Source organism: Typha angustifolia, chromosome 1 (genome assembly GCF_048772165.1).
Source record: "Typha angustifolia cultivar Huaian chromosome 1, ASM4877216v1, whole genome shotgun sequence".
Classification (NCBI taxonomy): Eukaryota; Viridiplantae; Streptophyta; class Magnoliopsida; order Poales; family Typhaceae; genus Typha; species Typha angustifolia.
This window is the reverse complement of record NC_133239.1, coordinates 1920574-1943601: the sequence shown is the minus strand read 5'-3', so window position 1 is coordinate 1943601 and position 23028 is coordinate 1920574. Positions and strand designations below refer to the sequence as shown.

Sequence of the window (23028 nt, the reverse complement as noted above, 5' to 3'; positions counted from 1 at the left end):
TAGCCCTACCTTCATAAGTTTTTTGGGGGAGTCCCGGTCTACAAGTCTTTGTGCCCTTCGCTTTCGTTTGAAAGGTTTTACCAGGCTATAAGCTTTACGCGCGTTCCGTTCTCCAATTTCCCATTTCAAATGGCCTCAAGACCAGCGACGTGCAGCCCTCCTCAGCCCTCAAAAATCTTTTCCTCCGGCCCCACCAATAGGGGGGGGTAACCCAGAAATATCACGCCACTTATAGGAATCATCCACGTGTCACCAACATCATCCACGGATCCATCCTGGAACCCAAATGTATCTCACCACCCACTCCTCTGCTCACCTCCTGGCCACGTCTCCCCACTTTCCAACTCCACCATTTCCCACCGTCTGATCGAGCGCGCGCCCAACCCTCACCCTTCGATTCCGGCGTGCTGTAGAAGATCCTTGTGGTAGCCGTTGTTCCCCGCTATATTATTTACACTCCCTCTTCCCCTGTCTCTCAATCTCGCACTCTCGCCTGCGACTATCTTTCTCACCGGAATCACCACATCGGCATATCCGACTACCCTAAGATTCGTACAATCATGGGATCGGCTACCGTACCGAGCTCGGCCCCACCGGCTGCGTTCGTCGGCGTCCGCCGATCGCCGCCTCTCCCGCGGTCATTTTTCTTCTTATCCTTCGACTCTAATAGGCCCACCAAATGTTTGGCCTTGGTCTCGCCGTCGGAAGCCGTGAAAGAACCTCAGAAGAGCCTCACGAGAGCTGTTAAGCAGCCAAAGAGAGTCAAGGCCGTCTCCATCGACGCCGCTCCCACCGCGGCTTCCCCTTCCTCCTCTCCTTCCTCGGACTCTTGCGATTTGAATTACAATGAGGTTGCCGCGGTGCTCGAGAACATCTACAAGCTCAGCCCTGCAGAGATTTCGGACGCGGAGGACATCGGCGGGGATCGAAGAAGGAGGCGGACGGGTCGGGGGAGGAAGAGGGTGGAAGAAGAGGAGGAGGAGGAGAGTCGAATTGGGGATGTGTGTAATATTAGTGTGGTGAGGAGTAGGAGGAGGAGATCGAAAAGGTTGAGCCTTGAGAAGAGGGTGGCTTTGAGGAAGAGGAGAAAGGAGGAGGAAGGGGTGGCAGTCGCAATAAGCGGTGAAAAGAAGGAGCTTGGTGAGGATGTGGTGGAGAGGCTCGTAAGGGAGCATTCAGTGTCGACAGACTTGACTAGCTTGGACTGGAAGAAGATGAAGATACCGCCAGTGCTTAGTTCATCGGAGCACACTCGATTGTTCAAGCTGATGCAGCAGATGAAGGTGAGATTGTTTTTTTTTTTTTTTTATAATAAAAAAGATCTCTTGCCTTCTCTTCTTTGGCTGCTCTTTTATTGATAGAATATTAATTGGCATCCTCTGTTTTGATATTTTTTTGATGGATCCTTCTTCTTGCTACTGCTATACATGCCCTCTTTTCTTCCTGAGAAATTTAGTGAGGTACATATTCATACAGGAGAGCTACTGTTTTGACTATTTTATTAATTAAAGAGAAAATTGACTGCTTCACTTTTTGATACTTTTTTAGTTGATATAACTTCAACTTGATTTTTCTGCTGTACTGAATTCTAGGCAATACTTGAATTGAAGGAGAACTTGCACAAAGATCTAAATAGAGAACCTACGGATGGAGAATTGGCGGGTGCAATGAATATTAGTGTCATGCAATTAAGACAACAGTTAGAGATCGGTCGAGCAGCAAGGAACAAATTAATAAAGGTAACAGCCCATACCAGATTTATTCCATGTAGAGTTATCTGATATCAAACCAGTAGCATATGCTCCTCTATGTTATCAATACTAGGAAACTGAAACTGAATATAGCTGACAGTTGTGAACCTAAAATCCAGTTGCAGAATTTTTTGGTTGCATGGACTCCTGTAATCGGACAAATCTAATTCCTCTATGTGATTGTAAGTTCATTCCAGTAGATCTTTCTGCTAAAAGAATGTAGTGGCTATTTCAGATACAATTACAAACTAATTCATCGTTATTATTTGCTATGTGGGGGCATCCACATAGGTCTCTTCTTGTCACTGTTGGATCTTTACTTGCACTCGAGTACTGTGCTTCATATTTAGATATTCACTGTTAGCCTTTTACAAAACGAATTTCTGTCCTTATGTTCCTGAATGATAGATAAATTGTGAGAAGGTAATCTTTATTGAAGGTTTTGTTGGGTCATTAACTGCTACCATATTTTAATCTTCATTAGTAACCAACTTTTTGGTCTATAATTGAGCAATATATTTATATAGTAGAGAATATACCTGTAGATATATGCATATGATTTTCACAAGTCCTGATTATCAGAACCGTGTCTCTTTGCATTAGTTGGTTGATTATAGACAAAAATATTCTCCGCCACACTGGTTTTTTACTCTTTCATCCTTACGAAGCTTAATATTTTAAACCCTTTTTATGCCAAGTTAGTTAAGTCGATCACTTTATCTGATGCTTTATTTTATTATATAGAAAATTGATTACTATTTAATTGCCATGAATTGGAAGCTAATAATTGGTAATGGGAAATCTTGCAGCACAACCTGCGCCTAGTTTTATTTGTCATCAACAAGTACTATCCAGACATTGCAAGTGGCCCGAAGTTCCAAGACCTCTGCCAAGCTGGTGCTAAAGGTCTTATTACAGCCATTGACCGGTTTGAAACAAAGCGAGGGTTTCGCCTATCCACATATGGCCTATTTTGGATCCGGCATTCTATTACTCGGTCAATGATAATTTCAAGTTTAACACGGTTTCCCTTTGGAATTGAATCGGTATGACAGACTTCAACCTCAAGGATGTCAAAAGTTTGCATCTTCTTGTTTTGTGTCTTATTGTGGTAGTATAAAGAGCCTCGGAATTTTTTCAGTCCAGTTTGGTTGATGAATGCTGAGCATGTTAATCACTACCTAAAGTAAACATGCAGGTCAGACAAGTAATCCAGAAGGCCAAATTAGAGTTGTCATTTGAACTTGAGAGACCTCCCTCTGAGGAGGAGATCATTGACAGAGTAAGAATATCACCAGAAAGATATTTCTATGTCCTAAAGGCAGGAAAACCAGTTTTGTCCCTTAATGCAAAGCACTCAGTTACACAAGAAGAATTTATCAACGGGATCACTGATGTCGACGGTACTGGAGGTGATAAATGTAGACAGCCTGCACTTCTCCGACTTGCTCTTGATGATGTGGTAAGTTTTCAGAATTAACAACTCTTACAAAAAGTATGTCATTTTTGTTTAGATGTTTAGCCAGATCCAGTTTCATAGCGCGATGATTATGAGTAGATTTTTGAAGTAACTTATACAAATCTGCCTTCTCAGGGCTTTTTCTGCAATAGATCTTATAAGCATATATTCAAGTTTAAACTGATATCCATTTGCCGACAATAATAATTGAAAAAAATACTTACTATCTTTTGTTTTCTCTGCAGCTAGATTCACTAAAGCCCAAGGAGAGTGTCGTAATCAGGCAGAGATATGGACTCGACGGCAAGGGCAACAGAACACTGGGTGAGATCGCAGGAAATCTGAATATCTCAAGAGAGATGGTCCGCAAGCACGAAGTGAAGGCACTCATGAAGCTCAAACACCCAGCTCGTGTTGATTATCTGCGACGATACTTCTGAAACATGGACATATTGTACCTGTACTGTATATTTTCACCTCATACATCCTCATTATAAACGAACCTTGTGTATGATAGTCACAGTAACATACACGCTAAGCATCACACCATATATACAACATTCTTATGAGGTAGAATTTAGACCTCAGGTGTAAACTTTGTAATATATAAAGTTATGAAAAGATGAGTCTTCTCGTTAGAAATTTATTCACCTCTCTATGGTTTATTCCAATGATAAATTTCTTGAAGTAGCTGGGGATCTCATAGTGTATGTCACGTTCATGACGGTCGTTTTCAAAGTACATACTACCATTAGTTCTTTACAATGACATGGAATCTTCCAGACTGGGCCGTGTTTTTGCAAAGTATATACTGCCATTTTCTCTTTACAATGACATGGAATCTTCCAGACTGAGCCGTGTTTGTTTGGTCCACCAGTTTCTTCTGTCGGTTGCTTCACTTCTCGTTGCAACCTAACCATCTTGAAAGTTGAATTTGTTCTCCTCTCCCTCTTTCGCTCAAGACAACCTCCCTTTCAAACTCCATACTGAGAAATGGAATAGAATCATCGGATGCTGCTCACATGCCGCATAACACATGAAATAAATGCCATTGATGGTACAATTATTTGCGTTAGTGCAGTTCGTTTCTTTGGCAACTTCTTCTGTTAACGATGAAGAAGACGTGCAACCATAAAACCCTACGTTTATAGCTAGGCTTCAGTCTTATAACGCCTTGCCTTAAGAGACCTCATCTTGATGCAGTATAAGTCTAGTTGTCTGGTCCTCCTGTCCAGTGAATCGATTATAGTCTAGGATCTCTAATAAAAATAAATATTGGGGTCGATATTTCTTTTCTTTTCTTTTTTTTACTAAAGGGTTATTATACATTTGTATATGATTTAGACATCTTTTGGAACAGTTTACCCAGTTATATAAGAAGGAAATTACTTAGTATTAGTACCCCCCAGTGAATTGCTGCCTATTACTCGGTTGCAAGAGATTCCTGCACTCGGGGGTTGTAGCAATCTGCTTCCCAAGACTATCGAGCATAAAGATGTCCCCCATCTGCTCAAAGAGAAGAAGAAAGTTGAACAAAGAGGAAAAGGAGAATATCTGGAAACGGATGTTCTTCTATCTATAGCCATGGGCAAGCGTCGACTAAGAGAGAAGAAGCCCAAATCCACTGATGATGATGACTTTGAAGGTCTGGTGGTGCTTCTCTTCTCTTTCACTTTGCTTTTCGCCTGATCATTACTAATTAGTAGTATCATGAACTGTTTGAGTTTTATGAACTTGTTTCTCTCTTGGCAGAGGTTAGCAGCGCAGTGTGGGAGCCTATTAACATGTCAGAACAAGAGAAAGATCTTATCTACAGAATGTATAAGCTGGTGGGAGACAGGTAAAAATCTCAAAAATCACCGTCTTCTTTTTCACCTCTTGTTTATTTATCACTATCTGGGATCAAATTATATGTAAACTGAATGTAAATTTGTCACATCATAGTAGTATTCTGATTGGGTAGTCCTCATTCTGATGAAACAAAACCAAATCATCAGTGGTGCTGCTTTTGAGAAAGCTACAACAATGGAACAGTACCACTATATATATAAAATATCACATCAAGAGCAACTCGATGCCTTGATGGGTCGAAAACACTAGCTATGGAGCAGCTTTAAAGAATGACAATTGATAAAGAAACCTGTAGCCTTAAGCAAGCAACGGTATGATTTGTTAATTAAAAGAATCATATATTGTTGCTATGTTACTTGGTAGTTTAAATTTTGGGTTAACTGATTATTAAATATGATATTTATATTACAACCTATTATTTTCTGTCATCGTCGCAGTATTTAAGAGTCACACTTGGTGGGCGTGTTAAAGGTATAATATGTCTAACAATTTAAGTTTGTAGATCAAGTAATTATTTATAATTTTAATAAAATTATGTGTGTTTGATAAGAAAGAGTAGATTAATATTTTTGATATATCAGCTATGTTGAATTCTGCAACCAGAGTCCTGCATATAGTGCCAAACTTTCCGGACCTCTTTTTCTTCTTGATACTATCAGCAAGACAAGAAAATTTTGTAGGTGGACACTGATAGCTGGGAGAATCCCAGGCAGGGAGCCAGAGGAAATAGAGAGGTTTTGGATAATGAGGCATGGAGAAGGATTCACAGAGAAAAGAAGTAGAAAGAGATAAATGAGACAGAGACAGTTTTAGTTTATCTGACGCTTTATAGCTGTTCTGCTTATAAACTTGTATAAATCCTGGATTGCCTCTGTATGCCTTTTTGAACTTCTATGTTACATTTATCCACACATTATTGAGAAGATTCATGATCAGTGTTATGTGACAGAAGTTTCCTCCTGTTAATTTCTTTTATTTCTAAAATTTAACATAAAATATTTATACACAGAATAAATCTAATTTTATATTTAAAATTAAAAAATAAATATTATTTTAATATAAAAAATAAAGAACTCACAGGCTTGTGAGGTATATAGAAGCGCAGCGGCTTGTGCCCTAATTTCGTTAAATTTATAATCGTAAATAAATTTAGCATATTAACTATTTTAAAATAATCATAGCGAGTGTTACAAAACTTTTAAAGTTCTTCTGACATTCGAGTTTTATATTTATTTAATTACTAATTTTAAATTTAAACTAATTCTAAAATTAACAGCATAGCATCAGTATCCTATATAATTATGTTTTGTAATGTACCATTTTAAGATAACCTCCATTTTCACTCAACAACAATAATAGAAAGCTAAGTAAGAGAAAAGAAGAAGAACCATTACAAAATTTTCACCTTACACTATAGATAATGTATTTTGAAATACATGAAATCAAATCAAAGGGCCCCAAAGTTTTTGAATTTCTTGCCCTAGTAAAGGTGAAAGGACACTGAAATGTACTTCCGATTGAAACTAAACCATAGAAGAAAACATTACAACATTAGGATGAGATAAAATCATGAGATGAGAAGAGAAGGAAATAGTGCTATAATTCTTTTTCCTTTTCTCTTTTTTCCTTTGGATCGAAGGAGCTGTATTCAGCTAGATGCCATCTGACCAGCCAACTAGCCAGAGAAAACAAAATGCAAAAGACTACACAGAGATCTGGCGGGTCCAGTCCTAATATTACTGCAGCTGTAACATACCATCAACAGTGGTCGCCCCATCAGCCACAAAAGGAGCTAGATGATGATAATAGATCAATTGCAGTGTCCTTGCCGGCCCGTAGTGGTCGACAAAGTATCCAGTACAGGAAATTCAGGCAACTATGGCTGCAGCTATCTGCTTCCCCCATGCTATTGGGAGTAGCTGAAAAATCTTACCCTTCATATATCACTTGAGCACCAATGTTCGCTACCCCACGCCTCAAAGGCTTTCTTTATTCTCCCCTTGGTTTCTACCGGAACGCCTTCTTCTACCTGTTGCCATGGACAAGCGTCAACAAAGGAAGCGATCCAGAACTGTTGATGATAACTTGGAAGGTCTTATGCTGTTTCTATACTCATCCGCTTCTGATTTTTTTTTTCTTTAATATATATATATATATATATATATATATATATATATATATATATTTTTTTTTTTTTTTTTTTTTAAAGCTTTGAGCTCACAACAGTTGTAGCTTTTTCTTTCTTTTCTTTCTTTTTGGTGTTTTGTTTTCTGCCCTAGTTGGTAGCATTGAGTGGCAGATCATTAACATGTCGCAACAAGAGGAAGATCTTGTTTACAGGATGCATAAGCTGGTGGGAGACAGGTAAAACCTCTTATACTGTATCTTCTCCCATCTTTCTATTTCCTTAGCATTATTTGCTTGCTAATATCCTTAAAGATTCCGAAATTGCATTTGAATAATGACACTATATTGTTCAGCAATCTCGCTAAAAGTATAAAAGGAATAGACTATATTCTACTTAACACCACCTTGATTTAATTGTTACAGGTGTTAGTAGCTCGGGATCTCTTATTAGCTCACAGAAGACATTAAGTTCATTCTTTTATAATCTAAACCAAAACCAAAACTAAACTAGATTACTTAGTGCTACCTGCTTGACTGAAAAATTCATCAAAGGCAATGCTACATCAAATGCTAAACTTTCCATTCAATATTTGAATAAAGGTGGGCAAGTCCTTTTGTGGTTGGTCCATGCCTCCATATGCTTTATACGGAAAGCCCAACACCTTCTGGCCTACACATTACTTTAACAAACTATGTACTCTGTAGCAAAATATCCTGCTTAAATATACGGCTAATAGTGCTCAAATAAGAAAGCAGTTAATCTCTCTTGGGGGATTGATATTAACGAACCAGTTTTTATTATAGTTTTATTTTATATATTAAACTCTTCTGCCCTTAAATCATATCATTGTTACTTTGATATTATGCCCAAGAAGTCTCAACTCAAATGATCAGTTGTTGCATTGCCTCCTCCAAGATAACTTATTATAAAAGAAGAAGAAGAAGAAGAAGAAGAAGAAGAAGAAGAAGATTTGTATTTATCATTCTCGCTTTTGTCTACATGCTACCTTTAGTACTTCAATTTTTTATCTTTCTTTTATAATATCATATATGTAGGTGGGAGCTCATAGCTGGAAGAATCCCAGGAAGGAGGCCAGAAGAAATAGAGAGGTTCTGGATAATGAGGCATGCAGAAGGCTTAGGGGATAAAAGGATTAACGAGAGATAGACGAGAAAAAAGAGAGACTCAGGCTTCAAGATAGGGTATAATAACATTAGTTGGCCATTCTGGATTGAACTCCTCATCGTTATTTTGTTACCCTTTCCTTGGTTTGATTGTTTGTAAGTTTTATTTCGTACAAGATGCTGTCTACTCTCTTTCTACTGATGGTTAGCTTTGCGATTCATGCTCTAAAAAGTTTTACTTAATTCACCCTAATTTATGTATTGTTATAGATACCATTCATTATAAAATATATGTAATTAGATGAAGAGCTTATATTAATATATATTTCACTCTATATATATATATTATAAAATATTGGCAAGCATACTATAGTATCATAACATTATAATACCTACCTTTGGTCTCATTCTTATCTACATAAAAGTGAAAACAATTTTCAACAGACAAAATGAGTAGGATTTGCTGATGAAGCTTAAAAGTAATTGCATATATAGCTTAGATTGTATACAATAAAACGTGGATCGTTCGTCTGCCGATCCACAGTAATAGTCCTTTTTGACAAATTGGGAAGCAACTTCTTATCTGACAGATTTGTCGAGATCCAGGAGAAGGAAACAGTGATTCCGTTAATCCTCGTAAGGATTTGTGACTAAAAGTTGAAGCAAATAATTTCATCCGTTGGTATCACGAACACCTTAAGATCCCCTGGTTCGAATATAAAAATCTCTATCTATTTAATAAGCCCATCAAAGTATATTTTAATCCTGAAGCAAGAAATGTGTTAAAATATAAAAACATCATTCTCTAAGAGTAACTCCAACCTAGCCCTGGTGGAGCTCCAACTAGGCTCCAAAACTAGCTCTAACAACAGTGGGGCTTCAAAACTAGCTCCAGTAACAGTGGGGCTCCAAATTTAGAGCCCCACTATAAAAATATAGCTTTGTTTTATTTGTTTTTTAAACTTTTTGAAAATACCAAAATTACCCTATAATTATTGTATTCGATAATTTTAATTCTATCTGTATCCTTTATTAAATAATTTAGTTAGTTAAACTAAGTATATAATTAATTTTACTAATCAATTTTTAATAAAAATAATATCATTAGAAAATTCTTATCGAGACCTTTAAAATGAGTCTAATATAAAATTAATTTTGAGTTATTTTAAATTTTAAATTTTTTATTATTTATAAAAATGAGTATAATAAATTATGTGTCCTAAAATATAATTACTCAAAATTAAACGTCTATTATTTTTATTATGTTTGATTATTTTTATTTATTTTATATAATGTAATTTTAATATTTTTAGTCAATGACATGTAATGCTTATTTCAATATTTATTTCGTGTAATATAATTTCAATACGTTTAATTAAAAAATTAGTAATTTAAAATTACTTCTGAAACTACTAAATATTAGTTTTATTTTAAAGATCTCGATAATTTTTTTTTAATAATATATTTTTTATTAAAAAATAATAATACTAAAATAACCTATTAAATAATTTAAAATAACTAATATAATAATATATATTATATTATTATTTTAATAAATATGAAGCCAGAGTGCACGGGACGCTTGCACCATGAAAGGCTCCAAATATGGAGCCACTGACAACTAAAGTTTTAGAATAGTTGGTAACAAACACCCTCTCATTTATTTGGCGTCTTAATCTACAAGCTCTGCTGCCAAAAAAGTTGACAAAGATAAGAAGAGATGCTCATAAAAGATCGAAAAAGTAATCCAGGCCTTGTCCAATCTCCCAGATTGATAGGCCAGTTCCCCAAGCTCGGGCTTCATCCAGACGTACAGAAATCGACATTAATGATGGATAGAACACGGCATGCCGCAGGTTGTTATGTGAATAGATGAAAAGGTGCTCGGAACTTTTCTCCTCCCACCGCAACACCGGCCTGTGCTTCTCCAGCAATGAAATGAAGTCCCTCCCGGTGATGGCTCCACCACCTAATCCTGTTAAGTAATTTGTGAGTATAGATCTATTGCAAGTAGGCATAATCCTGTAAAGTAAATTCTCGTCCAGTTGAGTCCAAGAGATATAATGCGGTGAAAATATCCCAATTAAGCAAATATTTACCAAATTTTGAACATCTACCTTTGGATAGAAGAAAATTGTTCCCATAAAAGTTGATTCCGAGGAAGATCATGGAAGCAGGACCAGGAGAACCAAATTCCTTATCACCAAGAAGCATGCTCAAAGAAGAACGTACCCACTCCAAAGGAGCATTTGGACCAGGATTTTGTGGTCCAGAGAAGTCATAAGTCATGAGAGAGAAACCGTCTACAAAATCAGCAACCTGCTGAAGATCTTCTGGTCCAAAGTCATGCTCAGAGAGCTTTTCTGAACGTGGAGCCGGGATGACAAAAATCAATTCTAAATGCTGATTCACATTGGTCTTCACGTTGACTGAATGCATAGCTTCTCCCAGCTTCCTAATGAATTGAAGAGCCTATAGGGCACAAGAGATATGTCATATATATGTGTAACATGTACAATCTAGAAAGGAAAACAAAAGGGGCATAGTATAAGATTTCTGTTTTTATGTGGTGAGAATATACTATAGTAATTGGTTTTTTTATAGAATTCTCAGCACTACCAATTTTATGACTAGAAGAAATTTATTTTCAAAATCACATCGAAGTGAAAAACATAAATGATTTAGCCCTGGTAGAGCATATAGAAATGCACAAGACAGTGGGCATCCCTGTTTTGTGCATACATTACTGATTGCCACATACCAATATCAAGGTCTATCATTTACAAATTACAATTACCTTCTAGTCTATATTAGACAAGTAAAGATGAAGTCAGAGTTAAATGCCAAAAGCATATTAATTGAACATAGAATTCTTCTCTAAACTTAAAACACATTGGCCTTCTTTCTGTCATGATGCTGTGCAAGTAGTAGTACCAAAAAGCAAAAAAGAAAAAAGTTGACAGTGAATCTCCAGTCCTTTAACTTAACATAGAGCCAATTTTGAAATTACCATAGTACGCAACTCCGGGTCATGCAAAACGCCATAAGCAGCCCATCTTGACCAGGATTCCAGCACAATGCCATCATATTCCAAGTCCCTATTCACTGACAGCAAGATGATAACCCAAAAATTATGTCCTACAAACACATAAATAGTGATACTAAGAGGAACTTACTCGCACTCTTTTATTATTATGTCAATTGCTTTACTCCATTGCTTCTTCCTCAAGAGCATCTCTGCAGGAAATGCTTCAAGGACAACTCTTGGTACCACCTGCTAGACAAATAAAGAATACATGGAACAGTAAATTTCTCTTGCCTAGGGAATGTGTGGACTATTTACAGTTCTATAAATAGGGAATCTTATGCAGAAACAGAATAGCTAAAATTGGGAAGTTTATGTCCATCGTTAGTGTGACCACCTAATGTTCTGGTGAATAACTAAACATAAGTAGCTCTCCGCTGAAACTTCTGTTAGCTGAACCAGAGAACAACCAATTGAAATCTAAACTAGGCCTCAATCAGTATCCCCATCACAGATAAACACCAACCCCATCTCAATCTAATCGTCATGGGAAATATTGAAACAAAAAGAAATGTAGTCCATCTTCTCATTGGAACATCCAAAAGTTTGGTTGGTCTACATGTCGGCCTAAATTGGATTAACCCACTTACTGAAGCTCCATTTTAATTATTTGGAGCAGAACCTGCAATAGCTCAGTACTTTGTCCAAAAGTTACAAAATATGGAAAAAGAAAAAGAAATACAAGATACAAAAATTATATACATATCCACATTCTGAACATACTCTAAACAAGACATTGAGAATTGAAAATAGGAAAACTGTTATAAGTTGAAAAGAAGTGACCAACTCCAGTATGCTCAAAGTTGTCCTAAAAAGGAGGAATTTATCTTACCAGAGAATCTCCATTCCGTCTAAGTTCAGAAATCCATCCAACATCAGCATTATGCCTTCCTTCCAGGCTGAGCTTCTTCCCTTCACTGGGAAGAGGCATATTAAGTATTCAGTAACATATGTAGGAAAGTAACTAGTAGTTAGTTTTTCACCAAATTACCTTTTCAGCTCATACCAGACAGGTGATATATGCGTGAACTTAGGAGCGAACAGCTTTGCCATGTCATAGCCTTTAGAATTCCTGCATTGCATATCGCCAATCATAAGATATCAAACAGTATATACTGTCACATACGCGATACACACTTGTTATGAAATTTCAAGATAATTAACATAGTTTAGGAAATAAAAACAAGATCTAAGCCAAATTAGAAAACCCTTAATCCAATTTTCTTTTTTGATGGCTCAACAGTTTCGATAACTTTGATTTTGGCATTTTGGCAGTTTTGGAGACAACCGAATTTCAACCAGTCTCAGCTAGGTTAGGTTAAGTTTCAACGATGTTAAGCTGAAACTACACTCCAAAACTTTGCCAAGAGAATAGCTTAAACTAAGTTTCTTTTCGTAAACTTTTGGGTTGGGGATTCTCCATGGAGAAGAGAAACTAGACAATCAGCTAATTTGTATGAAAAAAAGGGATCTTTATAGCCAAATACAGAGCCGATCGAAAAATTTAGGTCAACCACAGCCTAAACCATGCAACTCCGCCAAAGATTGGATCAAGAAACGAATATAAATAAACACCGTAGAGACATTTTGTGATAATCGAATCTCAAAGTAGAACAGCACCAATTTATAACAAGACATAAACTTACCAAGGAGTCACGTAAGCCAGTACAGGATTCGGAAAATGGCGGCGAGACAGGTTCTTTGAAACCTTCGCATTCTCCTAAATAAACCAATTCCAACCACAGAAACCAGAATTAGAAGATAACCCGCGATTTTAATAAACAACCGAATAAAACGTGTGAAGGAAAGGGAGCAAAAGTAATTGGAACGAAAGATTACGGCGAGGATTTCGTGGTACGCGACGTCGGGCTTGACGAGGCCACGCTCGTAAATCGAGAGGATCGGCGATACGGAGGCCGGGGAGCGGCGATTAAATCGATAGATGGCGAGGAAGGCGAAGGGAATTAGAAGGAAGAGGAGGAGGCGTCGCGAGGAGGAAGAGGTCCGGCCTTTGGATTCGTCGGAGACTGCGGTTCGAACCGGCTGGTTGGACCGGACCGGCTGAGCCGGACCAGCCGGATTCCGTCGGTCTCGCCTCCTCGCCGTCATCGGTGATCCGGCAATTAAAGAGAGGCAAATTGCTATAGGGTTGTCACTCTGTCAGTCTACTTTTGCAAAATTATATATCACCCCAGAATAAAGAATAATTCTGTAAATCTGTAATACGTGAGGTTCAAATCGCAAACATGAAAATAATAAAATGTGAATATAAAATTCATAAAATAGAGGGCGTGAAATGTAAATTTTCCTTTAGCTCTCATATATATATATATATATATATATATATATATATAATATAATAATAATAATAATAATAATAATACTAGTTTGACATCGTTATCACTTAATCAGACCTGATACATTTTACATTTTACATTTTAGTTTCTGATTAAAGTTACTTCGTACTCTCGCAGTCTACAAAATAGTCGACACAAAATTGCTAACGGGTTTTAAAAAAAAAGAATTGCTAACGAGAAATAAGTAACTCCAATTTCAACGCAATACGAAGTAAGTTTCAATGGATAACCATGCAAGAAGCCACGTATCCATTCCCTCTCTTCTCCCCACCTTGAAGCGCCATCTGGCATCCCCTCCTCTCCTCTCTTCTCCACCTCCAAATTAATCACTAAACCTTTCTCAAACTCACCGATCCGTTCACTACCGCCATGGTTAAGCTCGTCACAGCTAGGGAGAGCCGCCTCTACGGGCCCTACCGCGTCCGCTGCCGGTGGGAGTACATCAACGCCGGCCTGTACGTCTTCGCAGCCTTCCTCCTCCTCGTCGGCTTCTCAGCGCAGCTGCCACGTGGAGGGCTCAGCAGTGCTGCTCTGGTGGTGGCGGTCATTGGTCTGGTTCTAATGGCGGCGGTGAACGCCCACGACCTCGTCGCGCATGTCGCCGGAATCGACTACCGTCTCACACTCCTGCGGTATGATCTCCAGTTGGGGCTCGTCGAACTCATGGCACCTTTGGTGCAGCTGTTTGGGTCCATACTCGCCATCATAGGAGTGATCTTATTACTCTCTCAGGTACAATATTACTACTTTCTTTAACATAATTTGGCACTGAGCCGCTGGTAGAGGTGATGGTCAACAACTTAGTAGTTAATTGATTCACTTTGATCTGGCAATACTGTCTCTTCTCTAAATATACATAACTCGTGCAGTCAAATTCCATCATCTTATACTCCACTATAAATTTTCTGAGTACACAGGAAGACAGAGGGCACAGTTATAGGCTACAAATGCATGCAGTGAACACTCTAATCGCCGGCCCACTCTTATGGGTGTTAGGCTCCATTCTCAACACTTGCCAGGTCTACGAGAGAGCAGATGGCCACACTCAAATCCTCCAATCAACCGTCCACGTCCCATTCCTCATGGGGAGCTTGCTCTTCTTGGTCGGCGGTTTCTTCAATCGCCATTACGTCTTAGGCCCTGTTCACCATGATTTCAAGATAATAGTAAGCTATCTAGCTTCTATTATTATATACATAATCCTCCTGCGTCTTGGATTAATTGTTACTTTTGTAAATTGCTTCGAATTAACTTAACGCAGGCAAGGAGCTGGGTGTGGTTGTGTGTGTTTGGGAGCTTGCTGTTCTTCGCGGGAGGGCTATTCAATGTGCTGAAGGTGTTCAAGATGCAGCAGACTGATGGGCTGAGGCTGGAGAAGCTACGGGGTGGGGCTCAGGAGAGACTAAGTAGAGATAGAGAAGGTCGAGTTCCGCTCAACTGGGAGGCGGCTCGGAGGACGACGAGGACCGGAGAGGAAGTCATGATACAAGCTTCGGTTCCTAAGCCATGAGGTAGCGTTGCATCTTGGTGTCGGCGGCTAACAACAGTGAGCTTCTGGTTGTGTATGCATGGCTGAATATTTGCTTGTTATAGATTGGCAAGCTTGCTATACTTTGTTTGTGCTTGTGGATGTTGTAAATTGTGTAATATAATGAAATAAATTGGATCAATATGAAATAAAGATTATTTAGTTGTGGCAATTAATTTATATAAGATTTTCTCAATTTATATTACTTCTTTCAGTCTTTGTGGGAGTTTTAGAGACTTTGACATGAAAGATAACGATGGCCCTAGTATTTATAATTTACAAAGTAACAAAACTCAAATTAGATGTGCAGTTAATTAATGTAAAAAAAACGTAAACAGATAAATATAGGGTGTAAAATGATAAAATCGGTAAATTACATCAAATAATCACACCAGGCGTGATCCGTCCGAGTAACGGCCAGAATCTCCCCGCACAAAACGAAGGAACAAAATACACGTGTCTCATAGTAAGTGGCCTTATCCAAATAACTGGTACTAGATTCTAAGCTTCGGCTTAAGAACACTTCGCTTTTGCCCCGGCCTTGAGCTCAAACTCTTCTCCCTTCTCTCTTTCCCACTCGAAATGGAGCAAGCCATCTCTCTGTCTCATTTCATGCCGTCTTCTTCTCCTAAGAACTCCTCGACCCACAAGAGAAGGAGAAATAGAATTACTCCCATCTCCCAAGCTCTCCAAATCCAAGACAGCGCCTTTGAAACCCAATGTTCTAATTCTTCACTCACACTTGAACCCATGTTCGCAAATTCCTTGCTTTCAGTCAAACAAGTCCATGCCCACTTTATAAAAACCACAGCAGGATGGAGTTCAACTCCGACCATGGATAAGCTGATCCAAATGTACTTAAATTTTGGCGATTACCAATCTGCCGCCATGGTTTTCTTCATGGGTCTGCAGTGTGGAGTCCTGTCTTGGAGTTATCTGATTGATATTTTCAAGAGCGAAGGTAGCAACCCGCATGAGTTGTTGGAAGTTTTCCGGGAATTGCATAGGATTGGGGTGGCGTTTAGTGTCGGAATTCTGGTTTTTGTTTTAAGGATCTGTTCAGAGGTTTTGGGTTTGTGGTTGGGTTTGCAAATCCACGGTTTGCTTATTAAACAGGGGTTGGATAGTGAAACCTACATCAAGTGCTCTATGATGGATTTCTATGCAGATTGTTGTAGTTTAGATAGTGCGGATAAGTTGTTTGAAGAAATACCAAATAAAGAAGCTATTTTGTGGAATAAATTGGTGGTGTTGAATGTAGAGAAGGAAGAGTGGGTTAAAGCACTTGAGTTATTCCACAAGATGCAATATTTAGGTGTCGAAGCTGACGGAGTCACAATAGCTAAAGTCTTACATGCCTGCGGGAAATTTGAGGCTTTGAAAGATGGAAAGGCAATACATGGGTATGTTATCAGATCCGGGTTTTCATCAAATATACTGGTGAGCAATTCTTTGATCACCATGTACTCTAAGAATTCTGCAATTAAACTTGCAAGAAGAGTTTTTGAGTCCATTGAAAATCAGAGTTTGGTCTCGTGGAATTCCATGATCTCTTGTTGCTCTCTTAATGGTTTTCTGGATGATGCTTTGGAGCTACTCAATAGTATGGTTTCATCTGCCATGAAGCCGGACTTGGTGACGTGGAATTCTCTATTATCTGGTTATTCTCGCTATGGACTCAATCACGATGTTTTTGAAATTTTCCGAATGATTCAAAGGGAAGGTTTAAGGCCAAATTCGACCTCCATCACAAGTGTCCTTCGGACAGTTACCAATTCGGGTTTGCTCAAATACGGAAATGAGATCCATGGCTTTGTAGTTAGACATGGATTTGGGTGCAATTTGTATGTAGGGACATCACTAGTTGACATGTACCTAAAGTGCTACAGTATTACTAAAGCTCAAAGAGTCTTTGACACTATGAAGCACAGGAATGTTCTTACTTGGAATTCATTGATTTCAGGTTATGCACATGAAGGACTATTCAATGAATCTCTGGATCTTCTGAAACAAATGGAGATGGAAGGCTTGCAGCCTGATTTAACCACATGGAATGGTTTGATTTCAGGATACTCCATGAATGGACTGAGCACACAAGCAATGTTGCTAATTCGCCAAATCAAAATGAACAGCCTCAAGCCAAATGTTGTTTCATGGACCGCTCTTATCTCGGGTTGTTGTCAGAATGGAGAGTATGAGGACTCTCTTTATTTCTTTACTGAAATGCAAAAAGAAAGAATTCAGCCCAACTCAGTAACTGTTGCTAGCCTGCTCCGGGCTTGTGCTGGTCTTGCATTGCTAAAGAAGGGCAGGGAACTGCACTGTTTTGCATTGAGGAAGGGGTTCGATACCGATATATTTGTGGCTACTGCTCTCGTTGACATGTATTCAAAGTCAGCTAGTTTAAGGAATGCATACAATGTTTTCATGAGGATCCAAAACAAGAATTTGGCCTCTTGGAATGCTATGATTGCGGGTTTTGCAGCCCATGGGCAAGGTAAAGAAGTAATGTTGCTTTTTGATGAGATGTGTCAGTCAGGAAACAGGCCAGATGGCATAACCTTCACTGCGGTGCTCTCTGGCTGCAGACATGCAGGCTTAGTCAGTGAAGGATGGAAGTATTTTGATGAGATGAAGAACTGCTACGGTGTAACCCCTACCCTTGAGCACTACACTTGCATGGTTGATCTCCTTGCTCGAGGTGGATATCTGGATGAAGCAATGGACTTCATACAAAGCATGCCATTTGAACCGGATGCAGGAGTTTGGGGTGCTCTGCTGGGAGCTTGCAGAAATCATAAAAATCTAGAATTTGCCGAGGCAGCTGCCAAGCACCTGTTCAGGTTAGAGCCCTATAATTCTGCAAACTATCTTCTGATAATGACTTTATATGCCTATGAGAACAGATGGGAGGATGCTGAGAATATAAAGGTTGCAATGAATGCAAGGGGAGTAAAGAGTAGGGCTGGGTGGAGCTGGATACAGATTGATCAAACAATTCATGTTTTTGATGTTGAAGGAATGCCTCACCCAGACACTGGAGAAATATACTATGAATTGTACCAGTTGGTCTCTGAAATGAGGAGATTAGGATATGTACCTGATACCGGTTGCATAGTTCGTAATGTTGGACAAGAGGAGAAGGAGAAGATGCTAATGAGTCATACTGAGAAGCTGGCGATCACGTATGGGCTTATCAACACCGATAAGAGTACACCGATAAGGGTGATCAAGAACACCAGAGTGTGCAATGACTGCCATACGATGGCAAAGTACTTGTCTAGAATATGTAGTCACGAAATTTTTCTTAGGGATGGGGTTCGATTTCACCATTTTATGGATGGGAAATGCTCCTGCAATGACTACTGGTGAAGAACAAAAGAAGTTTTCTATGAACAGAATTGGAATACAGAAGCAAGTTTAGAAAGCAGCAATCTCCAGTACAAGCTGTGGAGATAAATTGGAAGCTGCAACATGGTTTTAAGAGACTCAGATCAGGGTGAAGCTGATAGTACTAGGGGAGCCAACTTATAAAATATGACTTATTTTAGATTCCAAAGCTTATATGGATATGGTTACATGAATTTTCATTGTGTGAAGTATGGTGTCTTTATTTGTTGGATAGAGGCAAAAGGAACGCGACTTCGGTCCTGATACTGTGAATTCAACCCTGATTGAGTCATCTTTACTTCATGTGAGAAGGAACAAGGGAGCGTTCCAGCTTGAGTGCTCAGACAATTTTTTAAGCTTGAATGTTAAAGTGAAGACAGGCTCTCTCAACCATTACTGTGAAGATATTACGATGATAGATGATAATCTTGTAGGACTTAAATTTTGCCGATAGAAAGGAAGAGTTCTGAAAATTTCGGTGGCTTGCGTTCTTGCAGAGCCAACCAGAATTAAGGCTGTTGATACTGTTGTACCGTTGTTATTTATCAATGATTTGCAGAAGATTATTGGATACTGATACTTATGGTGGCAGAAGTATCACTTGAGAATGTTTCTTACTGAATTAGCTTACAGATTCAAACAGTGTATCTTTTTCCATTTGTAAGCTGATTCAGTAAGCTAATTCCTGTAATGTTAGTAGAAGAATGTATAAAGATCTCTTCATATATGTGTTGTTAGTGAAGGAAGCAATGCGACATTAACTCAGTTGTCTGTGATTCTTGTATTTGTGATTGAATTCTCCGTCGATTGATGCTGTAAAATTATTTATGAACTCAAAGCCCTTGATAATATACTTCTAGATTTTAAGGGATTCAGTTAGTTCCTACATTCTGTAAAGTTGTGCACAGAACTGCATAGTACTGGCGATATCATCGACCACAACCTAATCAAAAACACCATTTACATGAAGCAGCAGTTAATGGCAGAAATCTTCTGTCTCCCAGCTGAGAGGCACAAAAGATTAGCCCATTCCATTCTTTTAAACATCAAACTGTAAGGAAGAGAATTCCAACCTCCCATTGCCCTTCATATCTTTTACGATGCGACAAGAAAACAAATAACTCGAACCAATTAGATGTCAATCCTGCATAAGACTTTACAAGAGTTCAAGTCTGCACTTAGATTCATTCCTAGGACATAATAGAAACTGCTCTATCTTGGTAAATCCTCTTCACCACGAACAGCATATAGGTTGTTTTACAAAACATAGTAACATGAAATAGAACAACACCTAATAGACATGTACAAGCTAGTCTTCAGATTAAGAAATTAAAGAGGCCAATTGAGCAGACACTGAATGTTCATTCCAAGGGAAGGGGGTACCCAGCACCAACAAATTCTCTTGGAAGGAAATGATACCAAAGGAGGAAAAAGAGAGCAGACTTACAAGCAAACTGAAAGGCACTTAAGGATCTACAAGATGAAAGACCTAGTAGCTTCACCAGGGTTATCTCCATCTACCTACTTCACCAAGTCAATTAGAGATTGGGTTGTGCAGCATCCTGCACTGCCAGCCTCTCGGATACATTGGCCAGGGATTTGAGGTTGCACTTGATCAAGGCCTCCACAAAGTAGCACGTCTCATCCTTGGTGTTACCATCGGGCACATCAACCACAAACGACTCGATTACCAGCGTCCCTGGCCTTCCGTCAATGATTTCAGGGTGGACCGTAACCACAGAAGAGTAATTCTGCAATGCAAAATTAGGCAAAGAATAAATTTACTGAACTCAGAACAAAAGTTATCAGTAAACTAGAAAATGATACGATCTAAGATTTATGCGCAACCATTAAAACTTTTTTCTACTGGACACTTTAAACATTGAAGAGTGGATTGTGTTTTTCCTTAGGAATTGGCAAAGGTAAGAGACGGCAACAACAAAAGTATGAATTAATGAGATAGATGTTTCTAAATTCCACTCTTCTACTCAGTTCTCTTTTCATAAGATCTGGCGATTCTGCAATAACACATAAATAATATGGATAACTCTGAAGGTAGAACTATCACATATTTAAGAAAATAGAAAACGACCAGTTCAAGAGTAATCCATTTCCTGTATAACCATCAATAATTTAATTTTTTTCATTTGATTAGTTTTTTCCTCAGGAAGTGGCAAAGGTAAGAGACAACAATAACAAATGGATAAATCAATAGGATAGATGTTTCTAAATGCCAGTCTTCTACTTTGTTCTCCTTTAATTATGATTAGGAAATTCGGCATCAACACGAATAATATGGAAGGTAAGAAAAGAGAGGGGATTAGATTTAAATATTTAACTTTCATTATTAAGACAGGCACGTATCTACAAATAAAAAGTCATGTTCATACAACTAAATCTAGGAGAGCTGCTGAATTTTCTCAAGCGAAAGTTGCCATCAACACATTCTACTACCAAGATGACCAGCAGATAAATAATAGGAAGGCACCTTGAGTATTATTATAGTAGTAAGAGCAGAGGAAAGAATCACAACCCTGAGCCGGTGATCGCCGCCAAGGATCCTGATACTGAGCACATGCTCGTCGTCGTCTAGGAGCTCCAGCCGCTCCGTGCTGGTGGTCGCCGGGAGCCCGGACTTCACATTAACTTCACGCACACTCCCGATCTCAAGATCTCCCTGTGCGATGCAATGGCTAACAAATGGCTTATACTTCTGCGGCTGATCAAACCTCCTCACAAGAGACCACACCTATTATCCATTCAGATAAGTCACTCCAAAGGTTCTACGTTTTGCTATGATATGTCGCAGGAACTGAAGCAGATACCTAAAGAAATCACTAAAGTATCCAGCACTGCTCATAATCTCGTTTTGCTTTCATCTAGGACAAGAAGATCGATCACTGGACTAAAAGTTTGAAAGTTTTAACCCGGATACCTAAACAACTGAGAAAACCACTATAAATCCCAAAATAACCACTAAAATCTCCAGTTCGGGCACAATGTCATAAAGATTCAAATTTGTTCGAAAAAAAAGAAGAAGATGAATACTGACTAGCGACTATTAAAGAACCAGCGAAAACCTCTAAAAAGCCCAATTAATCTCTGGAAACACTCCCAAAATCCAGAAAAAAAAAGAGAGAGAGAGAGAAATTTGGAGAACTAAACAATTACGAGATGGACGGGGGCTTTGATGTGCATGACGAGGTGGGAGCTACACTGGTCATCCCTGGGCTCGTGGTGGCGGTGGTGCCGGCGCACTAACTCCGCCTCCATCATGTTGCCGGTGCATCCATGTCCGTCCATCTGGTCAGCCCACCACCCACCGCCCTCGGATTCCGCAGCCGGATCGCCGCCCCTCACCCCTCTTTCCCTCTCTCCGACCATTACGAGCTGCGAGAGAGTAAGAGGGAGGGAAGGAAGAGAAGACGACTCATTTGGCTCCATTCTTGGAGCTACATTTAATAGATACTGTCGCCATCGGCCCACAAATCACAATCCACATCCACCCTCTTTTTTTTCGCTTCGGCCCTTACATTTATTTATTATCTTATCTTATCTCCTTGTGTTTCAGGAAACTTTTACTCAAATTGTCAAAGGATAGAGGCTTAGCTAATGTGACCATTGTATTCTTCCTCTCTCTTTAACTCACATCCTCAGAAAATGGAATTATGTGCCTCTCTCTCTCTCTCTCTCTCTCTATATCTATATATATATATATATATATATATATATATATATATATATATATATTCCAACAAGAAACGTCCAAATGGGGCGCTGACATGTGGTCCACGACTAGCAAGTCAAGTCAGAGACAGTGAGTTGTGTCGTACTACTTCTTGTCGTGTTTCGGCTCCAAGATGCTTGGCTTCAGATAATTATTATATCCTTTCTATTGAATCTAACTCTGCGGCAGTTAAAAAAGGAAAGCTTATTAAGCAAATGAGGCTTAACTTAGGTTGTAACTGTGTCGTAAGGTAGAGTCCCCAACAAGGCAGTCAGGATGTCGACATCGGAACCACTCGGATGGTGAAAGGTGTCAACTGCGCATTCCATGGTACGGATCGATCCCAGGAAGCGTTGGCATTCCATCCACAACTTTCGATGGTCTCATTGAATGGCAGTGGAGATTCCATTCGCCTTAGTACTACCGTAGATCATTGATGCCTAGTTTTTGAATCTTATTAAAGCTTAAAAGTCTGAGCCATTACTCGCATGTTTCTTAAGATGATTGGTCTTGTTCAAATATAATATATATATATATATATATATATATATATATATATATATATATATATGACATAATAAAGGTTGGGTGAGAGACCGGTCGACACCACAGCAAGAAAGGACTTCTA

The 23028-nt window shown here is 38.8% G+C and overlaps 7 protein-coding genes across 9 annotated transcripts; 5 read left to right on the top strand and 2 right to left on the bottom strand.

Moving 5' to 3' along the window:
• Window positions 1-68: 68 nt before the first annotated feature.
• On the top strand, window positions 69-3852 carry LOC140758033 (RNA polymerase sigma factor sigE, chloroplastic/mitochondrial-like). The gene is made up of 5 exons (XM_073094008.1): window positions 69-1283; window positions 1593-1739; window positions 2561-2797; window positions 2950-3213; window positions 3456-3852. The coding sequence occupies exons 1-5, from the start codon at window positions 561-563 to the stop codon at window positions 3648-3650; spliced, it is 1566 nt and encodes a 521-aa protein (XP_072950109.1). The 5' UTR covers window positions 69-560; the 3' UTR covers window positions 3651-3852.
• A 623-nt stretch (window positions 3853-4475) lies between these two features.
• Window positions 4476-5996, top strand: LOC140766582 (transcription factor TRY-like). Its single transcript, XM_073106007.1, has 3 exons — window positions 4476-4855; window positions 4963-5050; window positions 5742-5996. The coding sequence occupies exons 1-3, from the start codon at window positions 4795-4797 to the stop codon at window positions 5851-5853; spliced, it is 261 nt and encodes an 86-aa protein (XP_072962108.1). The 5' UTR covers window positions 4476-4794; the 3' UTR covers window positions 5854-5996.
• A 572-nt stretch (window positions 5997-6568) lies between these two features.
• LOC140764313 (transcription factor TRY-like) lies at window positions 6569-8495 on the top strand. The gene is made up of 3 exons (XM_073102814.1): window positions 6569-7153; window positions 7341-7425; window positions 8245-8495. The coding sequence occupies exons 1-3, from the start codon at window positions 7099-7101 to the stop codon at window positions 8354-8356; spliced, it is 252 nt and encodes an 83-aa protein (XP_072958915.1). The 5' UTR covers window positions 6569-7098; the 3' UTR covers window positions 8357-8495.
• Window positions 8496-9895: 1400 nt separating this feature from the next.
• Window positions 9896-13567, bottom strand: LOC140766572 (uncharacterized). Of its 2 annotated transcripts, none has more exons than XM_073105988.1 (8): window positions 13238-13567; window positions 13045-13118; window positions 12390-12470; window positions 12231-12315; window positions 11490-11590; window positions 11324-11411; window positions 10431-10785; window positions 9896-10288 (listed from the first exon to the last, which is right to left on the bottom strand). In XM_073105988.1, the coding sequence occupies exons 1-8, from the start codon at window positions 13505-13507 to the stop codon at window positions 10038-10040; spliced, it is 1305 nt and encodes a 434-aa protein (XP_072962089.1). In that variant the 5' UTR covers window positions 13508-13567; the 3' UTR covers window positions 9896-10037. The 2 variants fall into 2 exon arrangements, with proteins under 2 accessions (XP_072962089.1, XP_072962097.1); XM_073105996.1 differs by having other exon boundaries at window positions 11490-11587; window positions 13238-13566.
• Window positions 13568-14124: 557 nt separating this feature from the next.
• Window positions 14125-15265, top strand: LOC140759656 (uncharacterized). Its single transcript, XM_073096274.1, has 3 exons — window positions 14125-14487; window positions 14673-14921; window positions 15017-15265. The coding sequence occupies exons 1-3, from the start codon at window positions 14125-14127 to the stop codon at window positions 15263-15265; spliced, it is 861 nt and encodes a 286-aa protein (XP_072952375.1).
• A 557-nt stretch (window positions 15266-15822) lies between these two features.
• LOC140771315 (pentatricopeptide repeat-containing protein At4g01030, mitochondrial) lies at window positions 15823-18883 on the top strand. The gene has a single exon (XM_073112834.1). The coding sequence runs from the start codon at window positions 15866-15868 to the stop codon at window positions 18653-18655; it is 2790 nt and encodes a 929-aa protein (XP_072968935.1). The 5' UTR covers window positions 15823-15865; the 3' UTR covers window positions 18656-18883.
• An 898-nt stretch (window positions 18884-19781) lies between these two features.
• On the bottom strand, window positions 19782-22168 carry LOC140771522 (abscisic acid receptor PYL8-like). Of its 2 annotated transcripts, none has more exons than XM_073113122.1 (3): window positions 21839-22168; window positions 21207-21422; window positions 19782-20424 (listed from the first exon to the last, which is right to left on the bottom strand). In XM_073113122.1, the coding sequence occupies exons 1-3, from the start codon at window positions 22115-22117 to the stop codon at window positions 20212-20214; spliced, it is 708 nt and encodes a 235-aa protein (XP_072969223.1). In that variant the 5' UTR covers window positions 22118-22168; the 3' UTR covers window positions 19782-20211. The 2 variants fall into 2 exon arrangements, with proteins under 2 accessions (XP_072969223.1, XP_072969296.1); XM_073113195.1 differs by having other exon boundaries at window positions 21845-22146.
• Window positions 22169-23028: the final 860 nt, after the last annotated feature.

Excerpts from the sequence above, each read along its gene's own strand:
- LOC140766572 (XM_073105988.1), bottom strand. The coding sequence starts at position 13,507 with ATGACGGCGAGGAGGCGAGACCGACGGAATCCGGCTGGTCCGGCTCAG. Across the intron at positions 13,119-13,237 it reads CGTACCACGAAATCCTCGCC|GAGAATGCGAAGGTTTCAAA; the intron begins GTAATCTTTCGT and ends TGGTTTATTTAG. Across the intron at positions 12,471-13,044 it reads CTGGCTTACGTGACTCCTTG|GAATTCTAAAGGCTATGACA; the intron begins GTAAGTTTATGT and ends TATGCAATGCAG.
- LOC140759656 (XM_073096274.1), top strand. The coding sequence starts at position 14,125 with ATGGTTAAGCTCGTCACAGCTAGGGAGAGCCGCCTCTACGGGCCCTAC. Across the intron at positions 14,488-14,672 it reads TGATCTTATTACTCTCTCAG|GAAGACAGAGGGCACAGTTA; the intron begins GTACAATATTAC and ends CTGAGTACACAG. Across the intron at positions 14,922-15,016 it reads ACCATGATTTCAAGATAATA|GCAAGGAGCTGGGTGTGGTT; the intron begins GTAAGCTATCTA and ends AACTTAACGCAG.
- LOC140764313 (XM_073102814.1), top strand. The coding sequence starts at position 7,099 with ATGGACAAGCGTCAACAAAGGAAGCGATCCAGAACTGTTGATGATAAC. Across the intron at positions 7,154-7,340 it reads TGTTGATGATAACTTGGAAG|TTGGTAGCATTGAGTGGCAG; the intron begins GTCTTATGCTGT and ends TTTCTGCCCTAG. Across the intron at positions 7,426-8,244 it reads CATAAGCTGGTGGGAGACAG|GTGGGAGCTCATAGCTGGAA; the intron begins GTAAAACCTCTT and ends TCATATATGTAG.
- LOC140758033 (XM_073094008.1), top strand. The coding sequence starts at position 561 with ATGGGATCGGCTACCGTACCGAGCTCGGCCCCACCGGCTGCGTTCGTC. Across the intron at positions 1,740-2,560 it reads CAAGGAACAAATTAATAAAG|CACAACCTGCGCCTAGTTTT; the intron begins GTAACAGCCCAT and ends GAAATCTTGCAG. Across the intron at positions 3,214-3,455 it reads GACTTGCTCTTGATGATGTG|CTAGATTCACTAAAGCCCAA; the intron begins GTAAGTTTTCAG and ends TTTTCTCTGCAG.
- LOC140766582 (XM_073106007.1), top strand. The coding sequence starts at position 4,795 with ATGGGCAAGCGTCGACTAAGAGAGAAGAAGCCCAAATCCACTGATGAT. Across the intron at positions 4,856-4,962 it reads TGATGATGATGACTTTGAAG|AGGTTAGCAGCGCAGTGTGG; the intron begins GTCTGGTGGTGC and ends CTCTCTTGGCAG. Across the intron at positions 5,051-5,741 it reads TATAAGCTGGTGGGAGACAG|GTGGACACTGATAGCTGGGA; the intron begins GTAAAAATCTCA and ends AAAATTTTGTAG.
- LOC140771315 (XM_073112834.1), top strand. The coding sequence starts at position 15,866 with ATGGAGCAAGCCATCTCTCTGTCTCATTTCATGCCGTCTTCTTCTCCT.
- LOC140771522 (XM_073113122.1), bottom strand. The coding sequence starts at position 22,117 with ATGGAGCCAAATGAGTCGTCTTCTCTTCCTTCCCTCCCTCTTACTCTC. Across the intron at positions 21,423-21,838 it reads CCCCCGTCCATCTCGTAATT|GTGTGGTCTCTTGTGAGGAG; the intron begins GTTTAGTTCTCC and ends AATGGATAATAG. Across the intron at positions 20,425-21,206 it reads GCGGCGATCACCGGCTCAGG|AATTACTCTTCTGTGGTTAC; the intron begins GTTGTGATTCTT and ends TTTGCATTGCAG.